This window comes from Dendropsophus ebraccatus, chromosome 2 (genome assembly GCF_027789765.1).
Source record: "Dendropsophus ebraccatus isolate aDenEbr1 chromosome 2, aDenEbr1.pat, whole genome shotgun sequence".
NCBI classification, from domain to species: domain Eukaryota; kingdom Metazoa; phylum Chordata; class Amphibia; order Anura; family Hylidae; genus Dendropsophus; species Dendropsophus ebraccatus.
In genome coordinates this window covers 198,399,000-198,411,165 of record NC_091455.1, presented here as the reverse complement: position 1 = coordinate 198,411,165, position 12,166 = coordinate 198,399,000, and the positions used below count along the sequence as shown (strand labels likewise).

Genomic DNA, 12,166 nt, shown 5'->3' with positions numbered 1-12,166 from the left:
CCGTTCTACTCAGGAGACCCTGCGTTACAGATTTTGGGGTGAATTTTCTCTCCTGTTCCTCGTGAAATTGAGAAATTTCAAACTAAAGGAACATATTATTGGAAAAATTAGAGTTTTTCATTTTTACTGTCTACTTTTGAATACTTTCCTCTAATACCTGTGGGGTTAAAATGCTCACCACACCCCAAAATGAATTCTTTGAGGGGTGCACTTTCCAAAATGGGGTGACTTATGGCGAGATTTTACTCCGCTGGCACTACAGGGGCTCTGCAAACACACCTGACGCTCAGAAACTTCTTCAGCAAAATCTGCATTGAAAAAGCTAATTGGCGCTCCTTCCCTTCTGAGCCCCGCTGTGTGCCCATGCAGTGGTTTATGCTCACATATGAGGTACCGTTATACTCATGAGAACCTGCGTTACAAATTTTGGGGTACTTTTTTTCTCTTGTTCCTCGTGAAATTGAAAAATTTCAAACTAAAGGAACATATTATTGGAAAAAATTTGAGTACGGGGAAGGGGGCCATTCACTAACATAACATACATTACAAAGTTGTATAACTTTGTAATGTGTGTTATTTAGTGAATAATTGCTTACCGCCGCACTACCCCTTTAAGAGGTGACATGAAGACGCTACTGACTGCTGTATCCGTACCTGGCAGATTCTTGAAGCCAAAGTGTGAGTTCACATTGAGGAATCCACGCGGAGAAGTTCTGGCGGATTCCGTGGCTCATACCCACTCATTGCGGCGCGTATCTCCACCCGTCCCATAGGCTCAATTCTATGGGCGGGCGAATTCCGCTATCCGCCAAAAGGATTGACATGTCAATTCTTTCGGCGGAATTGGCCCGACCGTAGAATGGAGTCTATGGGACGGGCGGAGATGCGTGCTGCCGCAAACAGGTGCGAGCAACGGAATCCACCTAAACTTCTCACGCGGATTGCTCAATGTGAACCCACCCAAAGCCTGTAATGAATCGGAAAAGAGATTTCCTTTCTGACCTGTTCTCTGTTCATAGTCTTCCTGGCTTTGGCTTCAGAAATCTGTCAGAAAATCTGTTTGTGCAAACACACCATAACACAGGAGTGTCGAACACGTGGAAAAACTACAATTCCCATCATGCCCGGAAAGCTAAGGCTAAAGCTTTGGCTGTTCGGGCATGATGGGAGTTGTAGTTTTCCAACAGCTGGTGGGCCGCGTGACGTTTGACACCCATGATCTATAGGTTTCGACAACAATATTCCAGCTCTCTGTAGTTGGGCCGGAATCTCAACCTCACACACAGGTACAGCGCCTACACCCACACAGTAAGCGTGCCCTAATACACCGCCATATAAATTGTTACAGCACGAAACACGCCTAAACAAGGGACAGATAATAACTTTATTTTCTTGCTTCTCTGATGCCAAAATAGTAAAACACAAGAGCAGAGCGGTGTATAGATGTGTCAGGAGGCCGCCTCGTAGCCCCCTCTCCCTCCTCTGTAGTGTACGTGAGCCAGGAAGTTTAGGAGGAGGAGGATGGGGGCTGGGTTTAGCCTCAATACGTTTTGTCAGGACTGTGAGAGCAGCCATTTTTTTGGCAGGAATCTCCTAGTAACCTGCAGTACATACACAGGGGCATGAGTGGAAGAAACACGACCAGCTGTACAACCTTATATACTACTGAGCCAATACTGGGTATACACACTAATTGTGGCCTCTCTCACAGCCCTTTATTTTAAGGACAAGTCTCAAATAACCTGTCCAATAATATGTATAACAGGTAGAGCAAATGGGACTGGAACCCCTCAATAACATGGTCCACGAGTCAGGCAGCAAAAAACTTGATCAAGTCAGTGAAAGTAAATACCCCACACCATGCAGATCAAGGATGGGAACCCTTCGGCTCCCCATCTGTTGCAAAACTACAATTCCCATCATGCCTGGGCAGCCGAAGCGTTAGCTTCGGCTGCCCAGGCATGATGGGAATTGTAGTTTTGCAGTAGCTGGGGAGCTGCAGGTTCCCCATCCCTGATGTAAATAGATGAATGGGGGCACCTGGTCAAAACTGGTAGCAAATGAATAGGGATAACACCTTGTTCCCATCTCCATGTCTGCAAGATGTTCACTCACACCTGATATACAGATCCACCTACACACATATACCTAGCCCAGAGATAATATTAAAGGGGTACTCTGGTGAAAAAAAAAAAAAAATAATCAACTGTATGCCCTGCAGAAAGTGGTGTATTCTTTCCAGTCTTACACATTGCTCTCTGGTCCCATCTAAAAAGAAGTAAATTACAAATCTCTATAACTTTCTGACACCAGTTTACAGGGATGGTAAAAAAATTTTCACTGGAGTACCCCTTTAAGGCCACCAAGACCTATAGTAAAAAAAAAACCCTACCGGCACCTGGCAGGCCTGTAACCAAACAAGAAACCCATGTAACATCTAAGTTTAAACCTCAGATAGAGATTAAAGCCAACAACATGCTCAGAAGACCAAAGGAGGAACTCCAGCCATACCAGACGTACATTTTGCACATGGTTGCTTCTTCCGGGGACACACGCAATGCATATTTTATAAAACCAGAATATCCTCCTCTGTGCCCCTGTGGGTTGTTACTGAGCTTCCCCAGACCGCCAGATCTTTCTAGTTCTTCACTGGTAAATTCTGCGTAGCGTCATATTTGTTCTTTCAGGTGCCTGGAAAAGTTGGGTCGTCTCAATCTCTATGGATCTGTAATAAACAGATCCACCCCTATACTGGAGCATAACATTGCCTTTCAGATACCTGGGAAAACTGAAAAACTGCGTAACAAAAACAATATGGAGCTATAGTGTCTCTATATATCTCCAGTTTCATATATAGTATTTGGGGGGGGGGGGGGGGGGGGGGCAGATCACCTGTTTCCCAGGAATGACAAGGAAAAAGCCAAAAAGTGACACTAACAATCATCCATAGAAGATAAAACAGAGGCTGCTGCCATTCCTCAGGGCCTCATTTATTCAATAGCCTCTGCCTTTATAGCCGGGCTCCATCTATTATAATGCGATTCATACATATGTATACAGGACAGAGGTTACACAGCAGAGTTTACTATTAACAATCCGGACGGTGACAACGTCTGCGGGGAATGGTAATGCCCGGGGTTCATTCCGCCGTCTGCCAGTTCTAAGCTTCCTCCAAGAAAAGCAGCCGATTTACATACATGGCTGACAGAGAATCAGGGGGACCATGAGCGGAGGAAGCGGCCTCATAGTCGGGATATCAGAGGCCATCACACTTCTTATGAACTAGAACATAAATAGGGAATGAGGAATCAGCTGACGCGGGGTGGGCACAGTCACCAAGCACAATTCATGAAGGAAATTTTTTAAGAAGTGGCAGAAGATTGACTTGAACGGGAAGTTATGCTGCCTGTGTGTATATTACATTGATGTTGACGGATCCCATAATTTTTTTTTTTTTTTAATGGATCGGTACTGTATGGGCAGACGGCTGGATTCCTCTGTGTATCTGCATGTTGATGGGCAGAGGGGTTCAGGAGTGTAAGGGTTCTATTACATGGGCCGAAGAGGGCCTGATAATAACTGTAAACGAGCTAGATCAGCGCTCGTTTACTGGGCCTATTACACGGCCCGATAATCATTTAAGAAGGTCTGCATGGACATCGTTACCGATGTCCTTGCAGCCCTTGCTTTAAACGGCATACATTACCTATCCATGGTCCAGGGCTCCACTTACGGTCTGCTTCTCTCTGGGTCCCGCACGCTGCAGCTTCAGAACAGCCTGTCTTAGCTGACAGGCCGCTCAGCCAATCACTGGCCGTTGTGGTCCCGTGTGGGACCCAGGGAGAAGCAGAGCACAGGAGGAGCCCTGGACCATGGATAGGTAATGTATGCACTTTGCAAATCGTCAGCCGCCGGTCGTGCACCACTATTATACGTAGTGATGCGCAGTCAGCGCCGGACAATTATAGGTCCAAACCTATATCACTGTTATCATTGCCATCCTATGATCGCTGTCATCGGCTGATCACTGTGTTTCTTACACGGAATTATAATCGGCCAGATAGGGCCGTTTCGGACGATTATCGTTCTGTGTAATAGTACCCTAACAATGATGTCCTGTCATACTCATAGCATTATGTGCAGCATATCACATTATTCTTCTGTCCCAACCACGGTCACTTTCTCACATCATACACGTAACACAATCCCCCACTTCATAGGGGATTCAACATTCTTCATATTTCTGATAAATTCCTTTAAAAGGGGATAATCCAAGTTTAAAACTTATCAACTACCCCAAAGGATAGCAGATAAGTGGTGGTCCGAACTCTGGAACAGTCCCCACTGATTATAAGAAGGGGAGATCCCTTGTCCCCCAAGTGAAAGAAGCGGCAGTGTGTATGCTCGGCTCTAGTTGTTCCATCCCACTAAGCCACTTCTAACCAGAGATTTCCCCATCTAATGGCACCTGGACATCCCAATGCCCAAAGTGGTACTCCAGCATTTTGTTTCCTTTAAATCAACTGGTGTCAGAAAGGTATATAGATTTGTGGTTTACTTTTATTTAAAAATCTCACGTTTTCCAGTACTTTTTAGCCACTGTATGTCCTGCCGGAAGTGGTGTATTCTTTCCAGTCTGACACAGTGCTCTCTGCCGCCACCTCTGTCCATGTCAGGAACTGTCCAGAGCAGGAGCAAATCCCCATAAAAAACCTCTCCTGCTCTGGACAGAGGTGGCAGCAGAGAGCACTGTGTACGACTGGATAAAATCCACCACTTCCTGCAGGGCTAACACCAGCTGATAAGTACTGGAAGACATGAGATTTTTAAATAGAAGTAAATTACAAATCTGTAAAACTTCCTGACACCACTGATTTAAAAGAATTTTGCTTTCACAGAGTACCCCTTTAAATCAGCAAGGTCAACTGCAGGTCAGGACTGCAACCAGGACTGCCTGTCACTAAATCAAATTGACTATACATGTGCCCAGGAGACAGAAAAAGATAGCTGCTGGCTGAATGAGACTTCAGCTCTCTTACATGTATGGCTGGTTTTACAGTGGCATAATCCGTCACAATAGACTAAGGTCCCTATTACACGGGACGATTATCGTTCAAAAAATCATTCAATCAGATTTGAACAATAATCGTTTAGTGTAATAGCAGGCAACGAATAAACAACCAACGAGAAATTGTTAGTCGTTTGATAGAGTTTGGATCTATTTTTGTCGTTGATCATTCGCAAAACGTTCGCATGGAATACGACGGCGTTCAGTCTTTCACAGTAGCGGCAAACGCAATAGCCATGTCAAGACGACCGCAAGAAGTAACGATCATCTTTCGGTGTAATTGGGCGAACAAATTCAGGTCGTTCGAGATTGTTTATCGTTATTAGTTGAAAAATCGCTTTATGTAATAGGACCCTAACAGGAACCTCTTATCAGATAATTAGCTAACTTTTTATGATGTATCCATTTAGCGGAGCCAATAGGTGCCTATAGGCGATGGACGCCCCATTGGGCATCTGCTTAGAATATCTGTCACGTACAGGCTACTACAGCATCTGTTTAAGGGATGGATCATATAAAGCTAGTGAAATGCTCACAGCATACGCGCTTAACCAGATGCCTGTGACACATACCATGGAATCCATCATCTACAAGCTGCCATGTAAAAAAAAAAATAAAAAAATGGATTTTTTACAATGGGACCCTACAGGCATTGGTAACCATGATATGTGTATGTCATATACCTGCAATGGGAGGCTTGAATTCTAAGGCCTTATACATTGGTAAAAAGAGTTTGAAGAAGCGTTTGGCAGAGCACTTCACTCCCAGGCTCACTGCTCTCACCATACTGTTATATCAGACAGGCTCTATAAACTATAGAAGTTGTCTCATGCAGTGAGATGGAAGAGAGAAGTGCCAGCTGCACGCTTCTCCCACCTCAATCTAGCAGGTTGGGCGTCTGAGCCCCGCTCCTGGTAAAGTGAGGAATAGATGACTTTCCTACCCAAGATGCCTGTGTGTCTATGATGCATCTCCCATCCACACAGCAGGTAACAGACTCTCGGTCTCAGACATTGATACCTATATACATACGTATACAGCAATGTACCGATGGTTTATTACCACACTGCGGTATTAATCTATACAGATAGCCAGCAAATGGATTTATACATATAGGAGAAGAGTTAATCTTCAGCGGGGGGAAGCAATGTGAACCAAGTAACCGTCAAAGCAACGCTAAGCCAAGTAATAGTCACTGCAAGTGTTAAAAGGTGGTAAGATGAGACGTGGGAATGTGGGAATTACTGTACTTATAGGCTTGTCAACTAAACCGCAACAAGAAGCAACTGTCCAGAATGAAATCTTATATGACAGACATTAAAAAGTTATGTATCACAAGTGGCAGCGCTGGCACTGAGAGACAGCAACCAGGCCTGGCACATGGCCCCGCGTCAGGAACACAGCGACCAATCCTTAGGTCAGCTCTGACTAACCAGGTATAACATGCCCAATATAGAAGACCTGCAGGAGTTTAGCGCCCCCTTACATTTGGCCCATTATCAGCATTATCACTCATTCCCATTCAGTTTGGACATGGTTGACACAACATACTCCTTGTTCCCCAACAGAGGTGTGAGGTGGTCCTGGGATTATCAGTCAATAATAAAGACTAGCATCCTGGGGGCTTTTACATAAAATCAGTATATAAAAAGGTAAACTATAGCTATAATATATATATACACACACACACACTCACATTACCCAGACCACTGTTTTTAGAGCCCAGTGGGGTTCTGTAACCTAGATAACAGAATGTCAACACTGGGAGGGGGGGGGGGGTGAAGAGCAGGATATCAGGAGGAGACAAGTTTGCTATATGAATATATGTGTCATAATATCTAACCTGACGAGTCCTACAGGTATAACTATATTAGTGGGGATGGGAATATCCCTTTAATAAGGGTATTCTGATGTTTTCTTTAGAACGCATATATTGCTGGGGCCACACAAAAGCTATACTTACCTACCCCTGATCCCCCACATCCGGGATGAGAGCTCAGATAAAGACCTGGCCCCTCAGCCAAGTGGCAGATCTGGCAGATTCTGCTCAAAGCTCTATTCCCTGAAGCAAGCAGAAGAGATGAGCTACAGAGGAACAGGGGTAGGCAAGTACAGTTTTCGGCATTTTTTTTTTTTTTTTTTTTATTATATGTATTTTTTTAAGACACTGGAATACAGCTTTAAAGAGGACCTGTCACCCCCCGTGCCGGGGTGACAGGGTCCCGACCCCCGCTGGAGCACCCTATACTCACCTGATTTCGCCGGGTCCCGCTTCTGGTGGTGGTCGGGTGACCGAGATATGAGCACCCGAAGCCCGGTGCGCGCGCTCCTCAGATGAGTCCAACGCTCATAGAGAATGACAGGCGAGTCCGACGCTCTGTCATTCTCTATGAGCGTTGGACTTATCCGAGGAGCGCGCGCGCCGTGCTTCGGGCACTCATATCTCAGTCACCCGACCACCTCCAGAAGCGGGACCCGGCGGGATCAGGTGAGTATAGGGTGCTCCAGCGGGGGATCGGGAGCCAGTCACCCCGGCATGGGAGGTGACAGGTTCCCTTTAAGGGCCAGTTCCTTTGGAGTAAAATCGGTGGAATCCCGTCTGCCTCAGTGTGACACTGTTTCTCTATGGGAGGGCTCGCGCACCTTTGCGGCTGTACGTGGTTGACATGTCAATTCTTTGAGCGGAGAGCGATGGAACTCTCCACCGCGGAATCCCGCCAGTCTTACTCTGTGTGAACTGGCCCTAAAGCTTCCTTGCAATAGGTGTTGGAACCCTAAGGCTAGGATAACAGAAGCCTAAGAGCCCTATTACGCAGCCCGATATTTTGGAGCGAGCGAGTGCAGACCTGTCAGGTGCTATTACACATACAGACAGCGAGTGAGGAGGAGTAGCGGGCTGCGGGGAGCTGCCCGAGCTATCATTAGATAATCAGGGTGGCCCATAGAAGAGAGCGACACTCTGCTGCGGCTGCTCCTGTTACATGGAGCGTCAGCCGGCAGACCATCGCTATTATCGTTTTTTAAAACATGTTTTAAGACAATGATCAGCCGACTTTGTACATTTGGCTGATCATTATCTTTTAACCTGGCCTTTTACACCAAACAATTATCGGGCCAAGTACAACCGGTAATCGGCCAAAAACAACCGGTAATCGCTAGGGCCCTAACAGGGATGATTTACTTTTTTTTACCTCAGTATTACAACTGCAAGTGCCAGCTATGTATACACCAGCCAGATCCCTTCTTTTATGGCAGAGTGGTGGTTGGTAACCTAGACAACAAGCTGTCAACAATGGGAGGGAAAGAGCAGAAAATCAGGAGAAGGAGACAGGTTTGCCATATGATTGTATTTGTAAAACTATCTTACTTGACAGGACCTATAGTATCACTGTGTCAGCGGAGATGGGAATATTATGTCCGTGACAATAAAACTTATTCCATAAATTCTAGAAAATCCTACAGCTCATAAGTCAAAGAAACCTAGAGAGCAGCTATAACATGTGACACTTATAGGACGCCAAACTCCAATGCCGTACAGCAAATACATCCGACAATATCTACAACACCAAGATACAGGATAGCTTCTTCTCCGCCGTCCCCTGTACTGAGCAGAGTGATATTACACCAGCGGAAACATATATGATATATGCCCAGTGTAAGGGCCAGGCTCACCACCGTACTGGACCCCCTCACCGACCTGGTTACCGGCTGTCACTGGTATTAGTGGGGTGTGACTGGTACTAGAGTGTGTAGTAAGCATGTAGCTGGTACTAAAGTGTGGCTGGCACAGGGGAGGAGGTAGCTGGTGGTAATGGGTAATAACAGCAGGCTGAGGCTAATAAATGACACGGGTGCAGGTGTGGCGGCTACTGCAGGGCATCTAGCTGCTAGTAGTCTGTGACTAGCACTGATGGCAGCTTGCTGTGCTGTGTGTGGCTAGTAGATGGGGTTTGATGGCACTGGTGTGTTTGGCAGGTAGCTGGGCTAGGGTATGTAGCAAAGCTGGCATTGTTGTAAGACATATACCTTAGACGGGAGTGTACATGGCTGGCAGCAGTGCGTACCTGACATGACAGCCCCCTCCTCTCCTGGCAGAAGTATATATCTGGGCTGGCAGTGTATATGGCTGTCACTGTATGTGGCTGGATGTATTTCTAGTTACTGTATATGGCTGTCACTATAAGTAGCTGGCAGCAGTGTGTATGGCTGTCACTATGTGGCTAGCAGTGGAAGCACTATAAATGGCTGTCACTATGTGGCTGTCAGCAGTGTGTATGGCTGCCACTATGTGGCTGGCTGTGGAAGCACTATAAATGGCTGTCACTATGTGGCTGTCAGCAGTGTGTATGGCTGCCACTATGTGGCTAGCAGTGGAAGCACTATAAATGGCTGTCACTATGTGGCTGGCAGTGGCAGCAGTGTATATCGCTGTCACTCTGTGGCTGTCAGCAGTGTATATGGCTGTCAGTATGTGTGGCTGTCAGCAGTGTATATGGCTGTCACTATGTGGTTGTCAGTATGTGTGGCTGGCAGCAGTGTGTATGACTGTCACTATATGTGGATGGCAGCAGTGTGTATGGCTGTCACTATATGTGCCTGTCAGCAGTGTATATGGCTGTCACTATGTGGCTGTCAGTATGTGTGGCCATCAGCAGTGTATATGGCTGTCACTATGTGGCTGTCAGTATGTGTATGGTTGTCAGTATGTGTGGCAGTCAGCAGTGTGTATGGCTGTCACTATGTGTGGCTGTCAGCAGTGTGTATGGCTGTCACTATGTTTGGCTGTCAGTGGCAGCAGTGTGTATGGCTGTCACTATGTGGCTGTCATTATGTGTGGCTGGCAGTGTGTATGGCTGTCACTATGTGGCTGTCAGTGGCAGCAGTGTATATGGCTCTAACTATGTGGCTGTCAGTGGCAGCATGGTATATGGCTGTCACTATGTGGCTGTCAGTATGTGTGGCTGGCAGCAGTGTGTATGGCTGTCACTATATGTGGCTGGCAGCAGTGTGTATGGCTGTCACTATATGTGGCTGGCAGCAGTGTGTATAGCTGTCAGTGGCAGCAGTGTGTATGGCTGTCACTATGTGGCTGTCAGTGGCAGCAGTGTGCATGGCTGTCACTATGTGGCTGTCAGTGGCAGCAGTGTGTATGGCTGTCACTATGTGTCTGTCAGTGGCAGCAGTGTGTATGGCTGTCACTATGTGGCTGTCAGTGGCAGCAGTGTGCATGGCTGTCACTATGTGGCTGTCAGTGGCAGCAGTGTGTATGGCTGTCACTATGTGGCTGTCAGTGGCAGCAGTGAGTACCTGACATGACAGCCCCTCCTCCCCTGCAGGCCCCGCCCCCTCCTCCTCCCCCACAGGTCAGGGTTATTACCTTGATGCACCGCCACATTACAGCCGTGCCCGTCGCAGTAGACCAGCGGGTTCTCGGCCCAGCCCCTCTCGTCCGAGCACACGCAGCAGCCTCCGATCATCTCCTTCATACTAGTCGTCTGCTCTTCTTCCTCTGCTGTCAGGGCCAGATCACCGGACACCATCTACAGGACACCGAACACAACAAGCACCGGTTACTCCTGTGCGCTGCCGAGGCCCGGCTCCCCGCGCCTGCCGCCCGCATTACTTGCACCGGAGCCGCCTCATGTCGCCGGGGCTGCCCGGACTGGCAGAGGGCAGGATCACGATGAGGAAAGCAGAGCACCGCGCATGCGCGTGATGACACGAACGTCAACTACTCTGCAGCAGCGCCCCTAGAGGGCAAGTGTGTCGCTGCGGCGCCGAGGTGATTAGTGGAAGCGGAGGGGAGTGGGAAGTCCGGGCTCTGGGTTGCCAATGGCGGCGCGTTCATTTCCTCTCCCTCCTCCTCTTTATTTGGCGCTGCAAACACATTACACGTGCATCTGTGGTAGGATTCCAGAGAGCTCCTCACTGCTCCCGCCCGCGTCTCATGGGAAATGGGCTGTGTGCCTCACACCACATCGAGCGGTCACCCATAGCAACTCATCAGGCATACTGTAAAATGAAAGCAGCGATGGGATTGGTTGTTGTAGGATACTACAGACATTAGAAGCAGCAATCTAATTGGATGCTACAGATAACTACAGAAAAGCAGCAGTGTGATTGGTTGCTATGGGCAACTGCTGAAAGCAGCAATGGGATTGGTTCTGGGTAACAGAAAATTAAAGCAGGAATGCGATTGGCTGCTATAGAAGATGAAGGCAGCAATCTAATTGGTTGTTATGGACAACAGAAAAATAGAAGCAGGAATGTGATTGGATGCTATAGAAGATGAAGGCAGCAATCTAATTGGTTGTTCTGGGTAGCAGAAAATAGAAGCAGGAATGTGATTGGATGCTATAGAAGATGAAGGCAGCAATCTAATTGGTTGTTATGGACAACAGAAAAATAGAAGCAGGAATGTGATTGGATGTTAGGGACGATGTGTTGCTACGAGCAACTAATGCGGGACCTGAAAGGGGCAATGTAATTGGTTGCTATGGGTAACCTAAAGAAAATTAGCCCAGTTATGTGTATGGGTTCCATGGGCAACTGCACTGAGAAATATAAAATGCAACATGATTGGTTGCCATGGCAGCAGCTTAAAGGGGTACAGTGACTTTTTTTTTTCTTTCTGGTTTTACAAAGTTATATAGATTTGAAATTTACTTTACTGCCCTACAGGAAGTGGTGTATTCTTTCCAGTCTGGCACAGTTCTGACAGGAGCTGACAAGTACAGTGCCAGACTAGAAAGAATACACCACTTCCTGTAGGACATACAGCAGCTGATAAGTACTGGAAGAGATTTTTAAATAGAAGTAAATTACAAACCTGTATAACTTTCTGACACCAGCTGATTTGAAAGAAAGAAATTATTTGCCGGAGTACCCCTTTAAATAGTAGACTACTACTCTACACCAGAAAGAAATCATATGCATAAAACCTCACAGCAACTTTGGTCGTGCAATGTTAGTGAATGGTGTCAGGCAGTTTTTTGGTTTGTTGTATTTTATGTCTGACACTCGGGTTGCTGCTATGGATGAGCCAATGGCTCTACTGCATGGATTTTCTGTGCATAATGCAAGCAGATAATAAGTAGG

The 12,166-nt window shown here is 46.8% G+C and overlaps 1 protein-coding gene across 7 annotated transcripts in view; it reads right to left on the bottom strand.

The window, feature by feature from the left end:
• MLLT10 (MLLT10 histone lysine methyltransferase DOT1L cofactor) overlaps window positions 1-11,096 on the bottom strand; it is a 145,032-nt gene extending 133,936 nt beyond the window's left edge. For 2 of the 7 annotated variants that reach the window (XM_069959051.1, XM_069959049.1), the window contains exon 1: window positions 10,446-10,534. Coding sequence is in view for 5 of the 7 variants with exons in the window: in XM_069959044.1 (XP_069815145.1) it covers window positions 10,446-10,608 (163 nt within the window). In the remaining 2 variants the exon portion in view is untranslated. The other 5 variants (XM_069959044.1, XM_069959045.1, XM_069959046.1 and 2 more) reach the window with 5 other exon arrangements.
• Window positions 11,097-12,166: the final 1,070 nt, after the last annotated feature.